This window comes from Scardinius erythrophthalmus, assembly GCF_964197995.2.
Source record: "Scardinius erythrophthalmus genome assembly, chromosome: 21".
NCBI classification, from domain to species: Eukaryota; Metazoa; Chordata; class Actinopteri; order Cypriniformes; family Leuciscidae; genus Scardinius; species Scardinius erythrophthalmus.
Genome location: NC_138241.1, coordinates 6,568,547 through 6,589,509, shown reverse-complemented (window position 1 = coordinate 6,589,509; position 20,963 = coordinate 6,568,547). Strand labels below are relative to the sequence as shown.

The window sequence follows — 20,963 nt, the reverse complement described above, 5'->3', positions numbered from 1 at the left end:
TAAAGGCATGCTTCTAACGCATCAAACGCATCTAAAGACAGGTACTTGCATTGACTTCGGTTGCTGAAAAAGTCCAAATGCAGGAGATTCTTGAGATTCTTGATGATTTCGCCTGGAGTGCGCTGAAGTGTTCGTTTTGGGTTCTTCGGGTGGTCCACGTTGAATCCAAAGAAATTAACATGAAGATGAAGTTGCCGGAAGGAAACGGGAGAATGTTGTCTCAATGAGATTGAGCCAAGATCTGAACTAATCAGACACTATTAAAGGTCCTATCAGCTCACACCCATTTGGTGAGGTGACCAATCAAAGTTGACCGGGAGAAAGACTTTGTTCCATCTTATCTCCATTTGCATGTTCATGCTGGCATGGAGAATTTGTGCAGTCTTTACACAAAAGTATGGTACGGTATTATAAAATCAAAAGAGGATTCTTTTGATACCAAGAAAGAGGGGATTTGAAGACAGTAAAGCAGTGATACATCATCTTTGGATATCAACATTTGAAGTCACTCTAACATAACTAAAGAATCATAACTAGTCATAACTAATAAAACATAGGGACATGCATAAAACACAGGAGAAATACTATAAACATTTGGGAAAGGTTGTGGGTAAGAATGGAGTAAATGTCCTTTGTGTATTGGAAGTTTGTCTCTATAGTCTTTGACCAAATGGCTCGTGTCGTCTGGTCTGCTGTGCTATCTTTTGAGGATTGCAGAAACAGTCTCTTGCTGAGGTCGTTCAGGAGAGGGGAGGTGATAACGGTCTTTGAAGAGAACTGGTTTGAGGGCCGATGACAACAGGGGGGAGGGGGAAGGTTTTATGATGTCTAGAGCATTTTGGATTAAGTCCATTCGTTGCACCTAACAGGACTGAAGACGACGATTTACTTTCTGGTAAAATTAAAGGGATACTTCAGGATTTAGCATTAAGCTTTGTATTAGTAGAAAACCTGTAGTATTTTCGAATTACCATGCTTTCCCCCCTCATATCCCCCTGAGAGGAGAGATTTATATATTTTTTGTCTGGAAAAAATCCTCCGATGACGCAAAAATCGTCATTTTGCGTCATCGGAGGATTTTCTGTCCAGAGGCTAAAGACTACAGCCAGTAGATGGCGTTGTTCCGCATGTTTTCAACCCGCCCATACAGGGTGGGATCTCACTCACAGAATGTACACAGTATCAGCCGTCTTTCTTTGGAAGCTAAGCTAGCATGCTCTTGTTCTGTGGAGAAAGCTGAATAATAGGAGAAAGCTGAGTAAGTAGGGGTTACCATCTTCCTTTTCCCGGACTTGTCCGGCGGGCGAGACTGTTAAAAATGTCCGGGATTCGGCTTTTGCGTTCTGCGGTCGCCATTCATTGTTTACATGCACACCTCTCGTTTCAATCTAACTGAATTAATTCCGATCGGTGAATCTGACTGTAGTGTTTACATGAACGCTAAACAAGTGATCGGTTGATGTGCGTTTTAACATTGCTAAGAAAATTCCCGCTCCTCCGTGAGAGATGCGAGACCCGGCGCGTCTCAGTAATGAAGCCACCGGCCTCGCGCCGTTCTCCCGCGGCCGTCAGCCTCGTCCTGCTCGCCACAGTAAACATGATGAATGGCGACTGTAGAACGCAAAAGCCGAATCCCGGACATTTTGGGTCTCTAAATCCCTGGCAAACTCATCACTTACTTAGGCTAGCCTTGTTGTTTTCAACTGTGCTCTCTAACCGGTAGGCGTGGCCTCCTAAGGCAGCGAAGCAAGTGCATTCTGGGATATGTTGTCTTTCATCCACATAAGCCAAAAATACATTTTCTGGCTTTTCTCAGTCTAGAAAGCTCCAAATTCAAATATTTCTCCACATTTCTTCTACTTAAATGACCTATTTTAAATACACATTCATCTTCCCAGAGGTGAAGTATCCCTTTAAGGGATACAGGGAATTCATACCCTTCATAGCTTCCATCACTCAAACTTCACAAGGACTCCCACGGTGACGGCAGGTGAAGTCGGCTCACACCCCTGGTCAGACTCTCCATGGTGCTTCGACTTCGGTGCGATGGTGGGCGCTCTCATCCCTTCCTCGGGCATCGGCTCACCCGTTGCGGTTGGTGGAAGCATCCAGTCTGCGGGGGGCTAAGACATCAAATCTGTCATTCGGGGTGGTCACGGGCTGGACTCTGGGTCAGGCTGTTGTTTGGATTAGGGGTAGACACTGTCCAGACACCTGATAATGGCCTCCCTCCAGCAAAGTCCATTCGTGTCTGTGAGGTCTACTGGGTGGTAATAGGTGGCACCAATCCAATACAACGATTTGACCGTCTTGTCGTTGTATCCTGAATGAACTGTGAGAAGGCAAAACTGCAGCGTGTAGTCCACTATAGGCAGGCCACTCTGGACCAGAGCAGCGAACTGCGCTGCAATTTCCATTTTGGATCCGGTCTTCTGTCAGAGTTTGTGGTAGACAAGGCAGACGAAGACGTAGAATACAGTTCAAATACTGTATAGTCTTTAATGATAATCCACAGGCATATCCAAAATATGGCAGAAAAGAACCACTTAACATTAGCGTATCTACTTATGTAGGGATAGATGACACCGGATACTACTCTGACAGAGCACTGTGATGATGATGGTGATTGATGAGTGCACAGCTGAACATAATAAGTATCCGTGCCCACAAATGAATGATTAAGGCAGACGATGATGAAACACAAAGAATCCAAACAAACGTGATTGTGACACTCTGTAATTTATGAGCAATTTAATGCTTCCTTGCTGAAAATATAATGTACTTAGAATCAATTATTTGAACCAGATTTTAAATCAGAATTTAATCCAGAAGATGCTGAACTGATCATAAGCACCCACATAGTTGTATAATTACATTTATTTGAGTTATAAGCCTGTGTTATGCTTTCCTCCTCCGCTGGTGGAAAACTGCAGATGTGAACTTCCCAACGAATGACTCATCATCTCATCGCAGTAACAGATGCTGCTGAGAGAGTCAGCCCTTCAAATTAATCCTAAAATTATGAACTAAGATCGTAAAAACCCTTATATTTACCGGGACCGTGCAAAGACCACATGATTTAGTGACTGTCTTACATCCCTGTTTTAGGATTACTTAAATTATACTTTTATTGTAATTCTAAAAATGACCCCCATCAGTTCGTGGTACAGTAAACGTGTCTTGTAAAATCTTTTATGATTTTAATGACATTTTATATTGTTAGTAATACTTCAAGATGATGTTTATTTGTTCATCTCTCAGTCATTATTGTATTGTATATGTTTTATTATTTCATATGTCAGGCTATACAGAGTTAATTTCTTCTAGATGGGCATCATGTTCAGAAAACATGACTGTTCCCTTAATAAGGAAGCAGTGTTTAACAAGTTGCCAACTTTTGTTTATGCAAACTATATACAATTTGGATCCTAACCTCAGGCAATATCTCTGGCAAACTGTGGAGATATCTCTTTTTTATGAAATATGCACAGGTGATTGGTTATTCAGCCAGCCCATGGGAACTGTAGAATGAAAACTTCAGGATAGACAGCAGGTCAAGAGGCAGGTCTATCTGTCTACCTTTAAAAAACGAGTTTACCAGAAATGGCAAATTCAGTCTTCCTTTATTCACCCTCAAAATGTGTGTGCTAGAACAATATTTGATTATATATAACAACATCTGCTGATGCCTAAAGTTTTGGTTTGTTTTGCTCATTGTGTTCTCTTGTTTTTTCCTACTATCTTTAAAACACTGATAATAACACCATAAAAAAAAAAAATTCTATAATGTTTTCCATTTATCTTTTTAAATTTACCTTAAATTCATATAACAACCATAATATAATCTTAATCTAAATTGAACCTTACTTACGTTATAGGTAACGTATTTTTATTAACATAAATTAGCATAACTGTTTCTTTGTCATTCCATTCAGATTTCAATAATCAGAACCACAAATCAACAAATGCTATCCGCAATGTTAATCTTCTGGACAAATTCTTCCACCTTGAGGTTCTGCTGGGTTGTCCTCTCATGATTTCATGTTTTACAAGGAACTACTGTAACTGAACAGAACTCTTCCTAATTTTTCCATAACATACTCACAACAGTACAATAAAATCTGTAGCGACCATCACTTCAACTATTACCTGAATCAATACAGAAATTAAACGTATAGCGTCAGTTCTGGCAGGTCACGTAAGTCAAGCTCGTATCAGCTGACTCTCAGCTGATCCACGTCTACCTATAGGAATACGACACCTATCACTGTATACATATATAAGCTCCTTCAGTATTATCAACAGATATCGCGTTTCTCAGGAGCTAATTACCCTCCTCCCTCCCCAGCTCCTCTCGTCAGTCAGGATTTGGCATTCTGATTCCCCTTTGAATCAGAATACATTCTCGAATTATGTTGTATATTAAAATCTTATTAATTAATGATATCTGCAATACATTAATGTTGGTTCTGTTCTTTTTACCCTAAGGGGGTTATTGCTCTTATCCATGCTAGGCTGCATGGATGTGCAGGGAGTTCTTGCCCAGAACAGAACCAAATGCAGTGCAAATGCAGTGTGCAAATGTGTTCTTATTGGTGTTCCATGAACGTACATTTGTGAATGAGGGCTTGTAGTTTAATCCACAGCATGAAGAAGTTCAAGATTAATGTACAATGTACAAATGTACAAGATTGAATAAGATGCACTTCTAGATAAAGATTTGGAAAATTAGACACAAATCTAAGTTTCTATCTGTTTGTCTTTCTGTGAACCTTCATTTTTTTAACACTGCATCATAAACCTAAAATATATTAATACAACGTAAAAAGACATTATGAGATCAAATGGCCCAAATCAGACAAACACACTGGCACCATGTTTGAATGAAAAGACCACATTTAATTAGCATGAGCTTGCTGGCAAGAGGTGTTTCCCAAAGTATGGGAGAAAATTTGACAGAGGAGGCATTTACAGCTTTATAGATAGACATAAACTGAATAGTATAAACTGAAAGCCTTAGGACTTTATTACAGAGTAGTTAATAGTGAATGTTACAGCCCCACAAGAATGACTTCACCCATACATTCAGAAAAAAGTCCACACGCAGGCTTGAGCAACCCATCTATATGGCTTCATGTTCATTTTGTTTCTGTAATATCAAAAGAGTGTTGAAAATGCCCCTTTGTGTTTCACAAACCTTAAGATTTAGAACCTCTTAAAAAGGCTTGAAAGCACTGTGGCACTTCAAATAGATGCTTTACATAATAAAAAAAAAAAATTCAAGAAAAGTCATCTGATTGTTCAGATTCTAATTCAGATCTTGTTTGGATCTTTTGACAGATTAGATCTGTATACCAAATACTGTGTTTGTGACAACCCAATATTAAAGTCAAGATGAAATATTGTTCACAGCCCATTTAACTTCTATAATCTGATTTCTGAGTGAAATAAAATTCAACAAGAAATAAAATGGGTGGGGTTGCACCAGCCGTTTGTAAGATCTTGGAACATAAAGTCTACACTAGAGGCTGAGTAACGTCGTAAGACGTGTCAATGTTGTGACACTAGGGTATAGCCCTTTGGAGCCCCATGTACCTCTAAAAAATTTCAGAAAAGGCCAATGATAATTGGTTAATGGAATTTAATTTCACTCCCCTGGAAATACAGGTATAAAAGGAGATGGCTTGCTCCACTCATTCAGGTTTGAGGAGCCGAGACAGTGTCCTGGCCATTTCAGGTAGTTCATTGTTGTGGCAGGAGGGTCACAACGTCTCATTCCCTCCCTCAGGGGTAAGAGTTCACAATAGTAAACAAGACATTCCCTATCTGTCACTTACACAACATTGTGTCGATGTATTGACACTAGTGGTCCCTATGCTAAACGCCACAACCAGCTGAACTGTGTTACAAGGTTTGACGTTGCAGATGTCAGAAGACAGTTGCGTGCCTAAGAACAAGTGAACTCAGGCCACATCGTAACCTTTCCAAGTAAGTTGCCATAGTCCTTCGTAACACAAGGGGCAGTAAGGACCGTACTTACAATGAGAATAGGTTGCTTCGGCTATTTTTGACCTTTTCTGTTTGTTTTTGTTTTTGTTTTGTTTTTACAAAAACTTACAGCTGAGCAGGCCAGATGTGGAAATACACCTTTGGACTTACCAACCAGGAGGTGCCACAAATGGAGAAATTCTCTGTGAAGGGTGCCTGAGAAGGGGGAGACTCACAACCACAGCGACTAGAGGCAGAGCAAGGCTCTGTTTAGGGGAAGACACAGGGTTTACTGACAGGGAAACAGGGAAAAATACTTCATATGGGATTACCAATAGCTAATCAGCACATATGGAGCACTAATCCCAAGTATACAGCCTCTCCTGAAAAGGGGCATAGCATGAGTAATGGGCTTGGTAGCACAATTCTCTGCTAGCGCGAGAAGTCAGAGAAAAGTAAGTAGGCTTTAATCGATTATGGTCTATTACTACATCCAGTGCTTGAAGTGGGGGGAAAAAGGTGCCGGTAATCTCTTGCATTGGCAAGTAATCATGACATTTGAGATTTCTACAGTGAAAAACAAAACTTGGAGATATTGCTGGTACAACAACAATTTATTGATATTTATTAACAACATAAATGTATTTAAACAAGTCGTGTATGTGTGTGTGTGTGTGTGCGTACGTGCGTGCGTGCGTGCCTGTGTGTGTGTGTGTGTGTGTGTGTGTGTGTGTGTGTGTGTGTGTGCATGCGTGCGTGCGTGCCTGTGTGTGAAAACGGAACTACTCCAAGTCTGCAAGTCCAAAAATACATATGGTGAGATTACTACATTTTATTTAATTAAATGCATTTATAGTGAGATTATTATATTTTCATGTCATATTCTGTGTTAATTTTGACCACGAACCATGCGCTGTCACTTTAATTCAGCGCATGCAGCACAGCGAAAATAGACTCGATGCAGAAACAATCTCTGCTCACCGCTCCTGGAACGCATTGCTGGACCGCATCCGCGTACAGTGTGAAATCTCTAACCTGTTAATATGGGTGCGGAAAAAGTGATATACCCAACCGTTTACCCGTTCGTACCCAGTAACACTTGGGACGAAACCGGATCCACTCTGAGATTATAAAATCTTGCAAAAGTATTGGGTGTAACCCACCCCACCGCTCTACAGATGTCTGTCAGGTAGGCGCCATTCACTAGTGCCCAGGAGGGAGCAACTCCACTGGTGGAGTGTGCTCTTATTCCCAGGGCCATAGCATGCCCTGGGCTTGGTATGCCTAAGAAATGGCATCCACAATCCAGTGGGCGATCCTCTGCTTGGAGACAGCCTTCCCCTTCTGCTGTCCCCCGGAACAGACAAAGAGCTGTTCAGATCGTCTAAAGCTTTCAGTGCGCTCCAAATAAATGCGCAGGACGTGAACTGGGCACTGCAGAGATAAGGCTGTGTCTGTCTCAAACCTGAGGGAGGGCTTGCAAGTACCTGATAGACCTGAAGGACGGGTCACCTTCCAGCGGGAGGACCTCCATTGAGGGGGATGGCCTCTGCGATAGGCAGACAGAGAGCGGGACCTCGGAGGCCTGTAGATTGCTGAGGCAGGATGTGTCTGATTGCCTCCATATGCTTCTTCACTGCTGTTAACTGTTGTAAGAAGATCTCAACAGTGTTGCCAAAGAGGCCACCTAAGGAGATGGGAGTGTCAAGAAAGCGCACTTTCCCTGCATCTTGCATCTCGGCAAGGTTAATCCATAGATGGCGCTCCTAGGTGGACATCGCCTGACCCAAAGCCTGTGTCGTGACTTTTGTCGCTGAGGGCAGCTCCTGCATTAGCCTTGGGTCGGACCTGCCCTCGTGCAGTTCTTTCAATGCCCTAACCTGATGCACCTGCAGGATGGCCATGGCATGCAGGGCGGAGGCAGCCTGTTTAGCAGCACAAGGTGAACTGGAAGGGAGCCTCAGATGGATCCTCCAGGTGGCAGCCTTTTGCGGGCACAGATGCACCGTACTCACATGCTCAACCTGGGGGACCTCCGAGTACCCCCTGGCTGCCCTGCCATTGAGTGTAGTGAGGGCAGAAAAACCTGCGAAGCATATTCTGGCAGTGAAAGCTGCCTTCCATGACTTTGTGAGCTCGTGATGCACTTCCAGGAAGAAAGGCACTTGGACAGAGTGCCACTGTGCATCACACTTCGAGCCCAGAAACCAATCATCCAACCGCGAAAGCACCGGACAGGTTGGCCCGGGCAAGCACAGCAGCCAACTCAGCCTCAGCCTGCGCCATCACATGAGATAGTGGGGGCCTAGGCGTGTCATCTGCTACCCTTCGATGCTGCAATTAACAGTTCATCATTTTCGAGAGCCCCGGATGAGAAATTAAATTCACCCAAAGGTGAACCCCCTAACTCATCCGTGAACTCAACTGAATGAGCGTGCTGAGGAATGGGAGGCCTATGGGGTTCACCCAGCGGAAAAACTTCCATTGAAATGCTCAGAATGCCCTTGGCACTTCAGTCTTGTGTGCATCTGCCGCAATTCAATCAATCTGCTGTTTTATTCTGACTGTTACTCCTGGTTGGAGGCTTCCATAAATATTTAGTTTATACGTAGAGTTATGTTTCAATTAATGGTGCAATAAATTATATTTAGTAGTGTGTAAGTTGTACTTTCTTTTACTTTCTAAAATTCTTTTGCAATTAGGCTAAGTTGTAACTTAGGCACAGCTGGTGCAACCGGTTTGATTTCATCTAGTGGGAATTTATTGGATCGGCCATCCATTATTCAATGCTATCTGATGACAAATAATAATGTGCACAATATGAGCGGGAACATGCATAAGTAAATCAGTTCTTTACTTAAGTAAATGAGGTCCCTTTTGATTTCAAATTGACTTTAATTTGGCCAAAATCTCATGTGTGTAGCATTAGATTTGCACTTGCACAAACGTTGAGCACAAAAAAAATCTAAAAATGTTGTGGTGGCAGCATAGTCACAAGAAAATGCAGAAAGGTGATCAGGACATTTACACAAACAATTAGGTTCCCAATGAAATGGGAACTTGACTTTTAAAAGTGCAGGAGTGGAACACATTGCTGGTGAGTCCCATTTTGTGACCTTTGGGGGTTTTCTCAAAAAACTGATCCCAAAGTAAACCAGTCTTTATCTGACTGCTGAAAAGAAAGAGTGGTTAGGGCATGAGAAGGCTACAAGTGATTGTTTTTGGAGAGGTATGCGATAAGGGCCACAGCCACACCCACGTAGATGCCCGTCCCGATGGTGATGGACAGTACGGCGAGGAAGAGCGCACGTCTGGAGCTGGAGCTGGCATGGTGAAAGTCCCCTTTAGTCACCGCTTTGTTAGTCTGCATGAGGGAGGTAGAACAAAGACAAAAATAGCACATGTTGACATGTTTTGGAAAGGTTTGCAGTGTGAATGAGCTATGATCGCATAAGAGAGATGCAGAGAGAAAGAAAACAGAGAAATTATTAATTGGCCCTTCTCCAACAGCTGACTGACAGATCTGGTAAAGAGCATAAATAATAAGTGCTGCATGACTCAGAGCTCTCCTGCGGGGGCTTGCAGCCTTTGAAGTCCAGGAAACGTTGCCAAGATTAAGGAGAGATATTTCTGATGAATTCATTTACATCTCAACACCCCGCTACAACATTGTTATCCTTCCTTGCTCACTTACAGCTACTCCTACCTGACCACTCAGAGATATTTCGACATGTAATACCTAGATTTATTTGCATAATGGTTGTAATTGCATACAGAGAAAAGTTGGACTGTCTGTCTGTAGGCTTGTGTCTTTCATTTTTGCCAACATCCATCAAACAGTTCGGCCCACAATAATCTGATGATGCTAATCGGGTCATATTGAAATTGCCCTCACATTTAGCAGCCGATCATAATTCAGCTACATCTGACCAACTGCATCATGAGGTAGGAACAAAACAAAATTAGTCATGCTCAAATGTGTATTTCTTTTTTGCCTGGATGATATAAAGCTAATGTGTGTGCCTAGCAAAAATGAGAGCATGTTTAAGAAATAGAGATGAAACGATATGACAATTTCATATCACGATTATAGTGACCAAAATGATCATGGTTAATAATGTTATCATGGAAAATATATAGAAATATATAGAAAACCAACAAAACAATTAAAAACTGACCTAATTGCATATGCATTTGTAGGAGTTTCCCTTTCAGATGCTAAATTTATGGGAGGAGAGTATTTATTTAAATTAAAAAAAGGTGTGCACTATTCAATTTACTGGTATTGTTTACTGCCCCAAAAAGCATGTCTTAAACCAGATGCTAATTTGCGCCAGATTGTGTTGGTCGTTATGGGAATGATCCGGCTGATCGGTGTTCTTTAATTGTCAGTAGATCACGTGCAGAACTCCCATCTGTGCTTTTTTTGGAATTGCGTTTTCATGCTAATTTGCCCCGTTTAGTAAATCTGGCCCATAATATTATCTACTAACATGTACTACATGTTTATCAAATAAAATAAAGTTTTATAAAATGATAAACCTCATATTTTAGCCGATTTGTAAGAAAAGGGATGATTTAAAATGATAAATGATTATAAGTATTTTATTTGCTCTGTGAATAATTCTAGATAACAAATGCAAATTTACAACTGTGCGTAAACATTTGGTCACCTTTCCATGCCATTTTAGTGCAAATGCATATACACTACCATTAAAAAAAACTGCACAAGGAACATGAATTACTAAAGTACATATTCAGTTTTTCATGTCAACTACAAGCCAAGACCATGTTTCTGAGTTGATACAATAAAAGGTGAGGATTAAGTGAAAGAGAAGGTAACATGAAAGAGCAAAGAGGTAGTCGACTGGACAGGATCTGATAAAATATTGTACTATGAGCAATTTAGAAAGAATTCACAGGCATAATGAGAGCCCATGAGAGCTTCGTCCATCTGGAAGATCCACTAGCTTCCAGTGAAAGTGGTCATTGACAGGGCAGCTGTAAAATTTATGCGTTCTGCCTGCTTTTGGGACTCTTGAGATTACTGCAAGATGTCAGCGCTTCTGACAGCATGGCAACATGCTGCAGACAGACATGCTGTAATACTTGCATGTTACTTGACACTGACAGCTGTCCTTTACAAAGCTTTTCTACAAACTCTTGTAATACCTGGCAAAACATGAAGGTGATTTAATTTTCTGAGTGGATAATTCTTGCTGTGTTCTTAATTTAATCATTTTTAGATTTGTAATACATTTAAGCCTCTTATAATAACACCTGGCAACTAGATATGTCATGTTGTAATACTTCAAATAAGTATAAGTAAGTATTACATTTTGTTACATACTGGTCCCACACCATCTGTGCTACAATTTTGATACCTCAAATTGTGTGCTATTACTTTTCTAAGCAATAAGGTATGATTTCCGCCTGAAGAATGACAAAAAGGCAAGAACAAATCCTGTAGACTTACACTGAAGGAGGAACCCAAGCCATATTTAGAGACCTGGATCTTAATGAGATTTTGGTGTGAGCTCTCTTGACTCTTCAGGCCTGAAAGTAACCACCTAGTAACCACCAAAACACCCTAGACACTGCATAGCAACTAGTTTAAACTACATAACAAGCATTCATGCAACTTATTTGTGCTTATCTCATTTGTGCATTAATGGATGTTACTGTATGTTAAATAAAGTTTATTAGTTAAGGGATGCAAGTTATTTGACCTTTGAACACCCCTTTAAAGGTATAGCGGAGGATTTTCTTTTTCCGGGTGGGTAGTGTAAACTATTGGTCCACCTAAGTGTCAATCATTCTGGTGATATGTTTACGTAAGGCCGTCGTATGTGCTCGTCCCTTAGTTTTCGCTTTCTGCGCATGCGCACTTTCAGGTGTTTATGTTTGGTGAGCTAGAGCTAAGCCATTCATTGAAGCTCGCCGTTTCACCGGGTCCTTTGAAAATGTCTGAGGGTCGCAAGAGAAAAAGTTTGTACGAACTGTATGAGAAGAAGAGAAAGGCCTCAGAAGAGAGAAACAAGATCAGAGTGTTTTTGGGAGATTGTTTCACACGATGGCGTGCGCTGATAACACATGTTGGGCTTCCCACTGATGCCTCAGTCGCGAAGTTTCTACTCGACAGGTAAAGTTTGGCATGCTATTTGGAGAAAAAGTGCAAATCTTCTTTTGGAAAGTAATCTTGTATGAGCGATGCCGACAGCAATTTGTAAACAGAGCGTGCACGAGGAGAACCTCGCACACGTTAATAGGCGTTCCCTCTCGGGAGCAGGTAGAGTGTTGTGCGCATGTGCATTTTTTCAAAAAGTGGAGAGGGCGGTTCTTATCTAAAATTCGGAAAGATCCTCCGCTATACCTTTAAGTAAAAATATTTCCCTGCAGTTAAATTATTAAATATTTACAAAAAGGTCACTTGAATGCACACCATTAATATAAATTCCTGTAATTGACCGTAGACTGACTGAATAGTCTATTTTGCCACTTTTTTACATGTAAATTAAGAACTTCCTTTAAGATGAGTTTCAGCACTTAAGGTGATGATACACAACAGGGCAACTTTTTGGGCAATGTTGCCGTCAACGGGCAACTAGATGAGACACAGGGCCCACGACCGATCTACATTGCTCAAAAAGTTATCATCACCTTTAGTATTGATTAATTACATTAACAATATTATTTATTATATATATAATATTTTGGTAACACTTTACTATAAGCTCTCATTACTTAATGTAAGTAAATGCATTAACTAATATCAACAGAGAGCAATGAATTTATTACAGTGTTTAATATATGAGGTTTTATTTAACAAAGTTCGGGAGGAGCAGGTTCAGATAATTAACCAAATTATGCACAGCTGGAGATTAATCAGTAATCAACTCAATGACAGAGTATAAATATATATCTCTGTTCATTGAAAGTTTGTCAGCATCCCTCCTCCACCCCATCTCCTCACTTCCAGTTCCATCTACACTTCCAGTTCCATCTACACTTACCAACTGGGGGGAGTACTTTGGGTTCGGGCCTAACCCCGAGCTCGGAGCCCTCCCCCCGGACAGCACGCCAAATACGCATAAACTTATTGTATTAATTATATGTAGATGTGAACTCGTGAAATATATAGTAGGCTATATTAGTTAATAAAAATACAACTTTGAGAAATACATTTTTGGTCACCCCTAAGGGACGTTTATGCAGGTATTAAGCAGAAACAGGGCGTCGTCAGGCGGATAGCTTGGAAATATTTGCATTACTTTGGATTTGTAACATTACAGATAAGAATGTAACAGTAAAATGTAAGTTATATAATTATTTCATTGTTAAATGTGAGGTCAGAAATGTTTCTAATTTTTATTTAAGTGTCTTAATTTTTTCCCCTTTGTTTCAGAAAAACACACAAAATATAAGAAGATGAAAAAAATGTCTTCTTTCTTGAAGAGTATATGGACGGCTATGAAGAGTTCGCTCAGCTGTTCTGACAGTAAAGCTGTGGATGTTGTGGAGCCTTTCATTAGATCTCCTCCACTAGATCTGGACTTAGAGCCAGATTCTGATCCAGATCACTTCGGGGTCGAGCCAGATCATGGTAAATCTGCAGTCATTATTTCTCAAACATTGTTTTAAACAGTATTATCGTCTTGTTTTCCACTAAAGATATCTTAAGGCTTGTTATCAGAGAATCTTAATATTATTTTCCCCATATTAATATTACTTTCTTGACACAACCAGCACTGATATTCTTAATATAAAACAAAGGATCTAGCAAGCTCATATATTTCTCATATTTTTCTGTTTGTTTTTCAGACTCCTTTGAGTCTCTCTATAACGCGGAAGAGATGATTGGATCCGGAGGATTCGGAAGAGTGTTCGAGGACACGCAAATTTAATTTCAAAAAGGTAAAGCAGTCTTGTTGAATTGTATAAACATTTTGCTCTTGCATGCATCAAAACATATTAGCGTCCGAATAGGACTTAAAGGAGAACTCCGGTCAATTTTAACATTGAGCTCATTTTTTTGTACATTTGGAGTGCTGTCAATACAGAGAACAACGACAAAAATCGGTGTTGCCTACACCGAGTTATTGTATTTTTAAAATTTGCACCCTGTTGACTTCAATAGGGCAAGTACTAAACCTGCTTTTAGCCTCTTAACATCCTTGATGTGTCATTACAAGTGCACAGAAAATGTTAGGGTTAACATTCATAGGTTTAGTTACCTATGAACTCGGCAATCGACTACTTTGGACTTCAACCGAAAACAGGATGTAAACACAGGTATTTGCGCTGGCTTAAATAACATCATTTTTATACATATCTTTCACATCTACTGCAGTCAGATTCACTCGTGTTCACTCTGAAGGAATCACTCATATTTTCTGTGCACTTGTAATGACACATCAAGGATGTTAAGAGGCTAAAAGCAGGTTTAGTACTTGCCCCATTGAAGTCAACAGGGTGCAAATTTTAAAAATACAATAACGTTTCGGTTACTCACGTAACCTCTGTTCTCTCTAGAAGAGGGAACGAGTATTGCGTAGTTGCTTACGCTACGGGAAAGCCTTTCTTTCTCGAGATACTGAAGCCAAAAATTATCCTTAATTTTTATAATCTTGTCAACGCAGTGCGGCAGCCTGCAGACCTAGGGCAAGCTTACTAGCGTGCCCATTGGCTGCCCTGCGGCAACTGCAGCAGCCTACCGCTGAGCCCTTGGCGTGACGTCACGACCAATGAGCGCGCTTGGCGCGCTTAATGCGTCACAGCCCGCGAAAAAAGGGGTGTGGCCTAGCGTATATAAACAGGGCTCGGAGGCTGCTTCTCTGGTTTCTGTCGCATGAAGCGAAATGAGCTCGTGGTGCGAGCACGGCGGGCTACGCAATACTCGTTCCATCTTCTAGAGAGAACAGAGGTTACGTGAGTAACCGAAACGTTCTCTTACGAGAGGTTCTCTCGTATTGCGTAGTTGCTTACGCTACGGGAACGCCCTTGTCAACGCCGTGCGCGCCCAGCATCCACTGAATGAGTCCCAGGGAGAGCCCGGGGAACGTGATAGCAGAGAGCCGGGCGGCCCGAAGAGGGCTAGCGCCGTACATAAGCACACACTAGGGGGTTAGGAGCGGCACGGCCGGTCCGAACTGACAATTCCCTGCATAGTGCAGCTCAACCAGTAGAGCTAAATCACACAACGTAGCCCGCGCACAGATAGTGGGCTGGCATACGCGAGACTTAGACTGATAACACTTTCGCCTGCAAGGCGGGAACATCCAGGTTGTAAAACCTAACAAATGTGGAGGGGGAGGCCCAGCCTGCCGCTGCACAAATGTCATGAATGGGAATCCCGCTGGACCATGCCCACGACGAGGCCATGCCTCTGGTGGAATGAGTTCGAATGCCCAATGGGCACTGCAGGTCTTTAGACGCATAAGCAGCAGCAATAGCGTCCACTATCCATCTGGACAGGCTGTGTTTCGAGGCGGCGAGACCCTTGGTGCGCCCACCAAACGAAACAAAGAGCTGTTCCGAGCGCCTGAAAGCGGCGGACCGTGAAATGTAGTTTCTCAACGCCCTGACCGGGCAGAGGAGATTACTATCGGCCTCGCTGCCGTGCGTCGGCAGGGCTGAGAGGGAAATGACCTGTGCTCTGAAGGGAGTGCCCAAAATTTTTGGAACGTACCCATGCCTCGGTCTGAGAATGACTTTGGAGTCATTAGGTCCGAACTCGAGGCACGCGGCGTTAACAGATAACGCGTGAAGGTCTCCCACTCGTTTGACTGAGGACAGTGCTATCAGAAAAACGGTTTTGAGCGTGAGGTATTTCATATCCACAGTTTCCAAGGGTTCGAAGGGATGCGCTCTCAGGGCCTCCAAGACCAGAGAAAGATCCCACATAGGAACCGAGAGGGGTCGCGGGGGGTTCATCCTCCTGGCTCCCCTAAGGAAGCGGATGACGAGCTCGTTCCTTCCTAATGCGCGGCCCCGCTCTGAAACAGAGAGCGCTGAAATGGCCGCAACATAGACTTTGAGCATGGAGGGGGACCTGCCCGCGTCCAGTAGCTCTTGAAGGAAACACAGTATTCGCGATACCCCACATGTCTGTGGATCGAGCCCCTTAGCAGTGCACCATCTGTTAAACACTGACCATTTCGACATGTAGAGCCGCCTCGTAGAGGGGGCTCTAGATTGTATGATCGTGTTCATGACCCCGTCTGGCAGATCAGCGTGTAATCGTTGAGGCTCCACGCATGCAGAGACCAGCGCTCTGGATGGGGATGCCATATCGAGCCGCGCGCTTGAGAGAGAAGGTCTCTCTTCACCGGTATCAGCATCGCTTCCCATGCTTCCGCATGCATAGCTAGGGGTCGAATGGTCTCTGGGCTCAGATCGCCGCGCTGCGCGGGATGGGGAACCTGTATCAGAGAGGATGGCGCGGCGCGCACGCCGCTGGTGCTCGAACACGGGGGCTGGTAAACAGTATTGGCCGACTGTACAGCATTCAGTAGCTCGGTCCCATCGGATGGAGCGTGATTTGCTGTCAAACATCCCAGGCGCGAGAGTGGCGTGGGGATTATAATGTCTACAAGTGACACGGCCAGTGTTTGGGAGCTTTAGAGGGTCCGTGACCCAAGGTAACTGGCTGGCAGAGCGAGCAGCGGGTAGGTGTGAGCACAAGGTTGTGGGCACATTTTCTACACTTAATACTCGAGCGGCTTGCGTCCGCTTCATGAGAGAGCGCTCTGTGCGCGTTACCATGGGGACCCTGTTTGTGTGAAGCAGTGAGCACATGGGAGTGGGCACATTTTCTACACTTATAACACTCTCGGCCTGAGCCGCTGTTGCCCGGGGTAACCGAGTGGCAGAGCGAGTTACAGGTAGATGTGAGCACAGAGTTGTGGGCACATTTACTACACTTATTACTCGAGCGGCGTGTGACCGCTTTATGAGAGAGCGCTCTGAACGCGTTACCATGGGGACCGTGTTTGTGTGAAGCAGTGAGCACGTGGGAGTGGGCACATTTTCTACACTTACAACACCTTCGGCCGGAGCCGGAAAACCCGAATTTACACTCTTTCTGAGATTTATTTGGGCCGCCGTAAAAACGGCGTTTGTGTGCAGGCGAGCGAGTGGTGTTACTGGCTCGTTGGCTGCGGTGTAAGCTGCTGCAGTAGCCTGTACTGAGGGGACTGACAGAGCTGGGCGTTTTGATGGCGGTCCGGCCGCAGCGGGACTCAGCCATCTTTTCCTCCCTGCGGGTGCTAGGAGGACTTCGCGGGCTCAGACTTCAGCGTTATCTTGGGACGCGGACCCCGGGGGGGCGGCGGTCTGTGACGGCTGGTCGAGCGTCGCTGCGAAGCGGTTGGTGGCCGAGACGAGCGCTGTGTGGAGCTGCGCGCAGGAGGCTGAGCTTGAGAGCGGCCTGCGGCTGGGCTCGAGCGGCGGGGCAGGAAGAGATTTATAGCCTGCGACGCCTTCTGTACTTCAGAGAAGCGGTCCACAATCCCGCTGACCGCAGGGCCGAAGAGGCCGGTGGGCGAGAGCGGGGCGTTGAGGAAAACAGCGCGTTCTGACTCACTCATATCCGCCAGCGTCAACCATAAGTGTCTGTCGATGACGGTGAGCGCGGCCATAGATCTGCCGATGGCTTGTGCAGCGGTCTTGGTAGCGCGGAGCGAAAGGTCCGTCGCGCTGCGCAGATCTGTTAAGGCTGTATGATCCGAGCCCTTCTCGTCCAATTCGCGGAGGAGGTCGGCTTGCAGGATCTGAAGAACAGCCATCGAGTGCAGGGCGGAAGCAGCTTGGCCGGAGGCGGCGAATGCGCGGCCGGCGAGAGCTGATGTGGTCCTGCAGGCTTTGGACGGTAGGGCAGACTTTGAGCGCCATCTAGCAGACGGCGGGCAAAGGTGCGTTGCCACCGCTTCCTCAACGGAAGGGATGCCGGTATAGCCTTTCTCGGCGGCCCCGTCCACCTGGGAGAGAGCCGAGGAGACAGACGAGCGGAGTCTAGCGGAGAAGGGCGCGTTCCACGACTTCGATAGCTCCGCGTGGAGCTCAGGCAGGAAGGGTGCTGACCTAGAGCCTGGCGCTTGGCGGCGGCTAGGCAGAAAACACCCGTCGAGTCGGTTAGGCGCGGGCTCCTTGGGTGGGGACCAGTCTAATCCCAGTCGGTCGACCGCTTTGGTGAGGAGGCGGATAAGCTCCGCGTCGACACTGGAGCGGGACCTGCCAGACTCAGGAGTCGAGGAGGCGGAGCGGTGAGAGCCCGACCACTCCTCGCTGTCCGAAGCAAGCAGAGAGCAGCTGTCAGCGGCGTCATCTGCTTCATCCCCTGAGGCGACGGCAGTGCGGGCAGTGGCCGGCCGCTGCGCGTCGGTGAAGGGCGGGGGAGAAGGAGAAAGCGAGGCTCGCGGGAGGGGCTCCGGCGAGCGCTCAGCTATAACCACCGGCTCGGGAGGCCTTTGAGAGCGGCGTTTCTTCTTTCGCGGCCCTGAAGAGGCAGCCGGGGAAGGTGGAGGATCATCAAACATGGCGAGTCGAGCCCGCAGGGTCGACATCGGCAAGTCCTCACACTGTTCGCAGCCGCCCGAGGAGAGGGCGCGGGCTGCGTGGTCGAAGCCCAGGCAGAGAGCGCAAACCACGTGGCGGTCTCCATCGCGGAGCGAGGCTCTGCACGAGCCACAGGATGAGCGAGGCATTTGCAACAACGCCTCGCGCTCTTTTAGATGCAGAGTGTGTCGCGGGCGAACACACAAAACACATACAACACAGAGCGTAAAAGGATATATTCGCCGGATAGCGAAGCAGGCAGGGAAGGCTGAAGGCGGCGAAGGGGCCGGCGTCCTCAGGCTGAGATCCTCGGCGTGCTGGTCGCTTGTTTCGACGGCGGCTTCCTCAGAGAGCAGCGATGCGAAGAGCTTTGCTGAAAAGACAGAAATCAGAGAAGCAGCCTCCGAGCCCTGTTTATATACGCTAGGCCACACCCCTTTTTTCGCGGGCTGTGACGCATTAAGGGCGCCAAGCGCGCTCATTGGTCGTGACGTCACGCCAAGGGCTCAGCGGTAGGCTGCTGCAGTTGCCGCAGGGCAGCCAATGGGCACGCTAGTAAGCTTGCCCTAGGTCTGCAGGCTGCCGCACTGCGTTGACAAGATTATAAAAATTAAGGATAATTTTTGGCTTCAGTATCTCGAGAAAGAAAGGCTTTCCCGTAGCGTAAGCAACTACGCAATACGAGAGAACCTCTCGTAAGAGAACTCGGTGTAAGCAACACCGATTTTTGTCGTTGTTCTCTGTATTGACAGCACTCCAAATGTACAAAAAAATGAGCTCAATGTTGAAATTGACCGGAGTTCTCCTTTAACTGACAGTCTGCTTTCACTGCTGAAAGCGCTCCGCAGACGGCGCCGTCTTTTAAAACAACTATTCGCTGTTTCGCTGCCATAGTTTGAGCAAACTCCCCACCACAATCATTCCCTTTAAATATACTATTAAGCCTGGTTTGCCAGCTGATGTACCTTTGGATAATATAATTAAAAATCCAACAACTATCAGTGTAATGACAATTTTGTTCTTTGCATGAAAACACTTGAATTCGCCTATTGAACACTGTCATGGGTGTATTAAAACTTCAGAATTATATTCGTAGACCTGCAACAGTGATAAGGTAAAGCTAAGAGTGGTCCAGACCAACCTTCCGAACGTATGACTTACAGAAGGTATACTTAACTAAGAACTTTTCGGGAAACGCGTATTAACGATAAGGTACAGCTTAAGGTGTAACTTAAGAACGACGTAGCGTTAAGAAGGTTTCGGAAAACACAGCCCTGGGCTCTAGGAGTGTTGCTGTACGAGATGGTGAATGCATGTCCTCCTTTTCACCATCCAACGGAAATCAAAGAAGCCAAAGTTACATTTCAGAACACCAGCTTATCCAACGGTGAGTGAATAATATTGATAACATTGATAAACACACACATAAAGCAAAGGGTCTGAATAGAAACAGTTAAAGGTGACGTATGTAAGATTTTTTTTGTTAAAAAACATTCTCTTAACCCAGTTTATTGTTCATCGATTACTATTAGTATGTCATTTGTGGGCTTATCTCCCACAAAAGTGTAAACATTAAGCCTCCCATACACAATCTTTTTCCAGCTCAACCTATAGTGTGTGTTTGGGGGCGTGGCTACTGTAGCAGGCGGAGCCTGAGGGTGTTTAGCCACATTGGGACCATGGGAAAAATTCACTGCATTTATACCTTCAAAGATTAAACAGGTCATGAACTCGTCAAAGTGAACAGAGCGTTGTGATGCTATGCGCGATAGGATGCTTCAATACCATACAGCATCATCATGCACTCGTTCAGAAAGACCAATGTTCATAAAGATACATGTTCATAAAGACAAATGCAACACAGCTAAAAGTATTCCTAAAATGTTGGACCTGAAACAATCCTTCACAAGAACCAGTAAGAGCTGCGTTTGAGTTGGGGGGCGTTTATGTTGTTTGAAAATATGCTTTATTTTGTACTTCCGCAAGGCACTAGTGCCGCAGAAAATACATACTTCACCTTTAAAGGAAAGACAAAGAACACCTGATCTAATATTAATCATGTTTTAGGTGCTGTTTTCATAGATGGTCATGACTAACCAGCTCTCTCCTTGATAAAATGTGGACAGAATGCAGTGATCTGATTAGCCAGTGCCTAACCCTGGATCCAACTAAACGCCCGACTTTAGAGCAGATCTTACAACATAAGTGGATTAGAAATGATTTACTGTAGGATGGAGAACTTCAGGAGATTCACTCGATCAGTGATTTCAGGTGTGAGGAAGTGGAACAGAGAGAGTAGGATACAACATTTGTGTTATCATTTATCTTCAATTCTGGATTTTCAAAGCAGCTTCACGGTAATAAACAGGAAATTAACAGAATTCTGCTGTAAAGAAGCTCTAAAAGAGACATGTTCATAA

At 44.5% G+C, this 20,963-nt stretch overlaps 1 protein-coding gene across 1 annotated transcript in view; it reads right to left on the bottom strand.

The window, feature by feature from the left end:
• Positions 1 to 8,867: 8,867 nt before the first annotated feature.
• Positions 8,868 to 20,963, bottom strand: part of syndig1 (synapse differentiation inducing 1) — a 47,484-nt gene continuing 35,388 nt past the window's right edge. Inside the window, exon 4 of the mRNA XM_081350894.1 lies at positions 8,868 to 9,352. Within this exon, the coding sequence (XP_081207020.1) occupies positions 9,194 to 9,352 (159 nt within the window). The 3' untranslated portion in view covers positions 8,868 to 9,193. The remainder of the gene's footprint in view (positions 9,353 to 20,963) is intronic.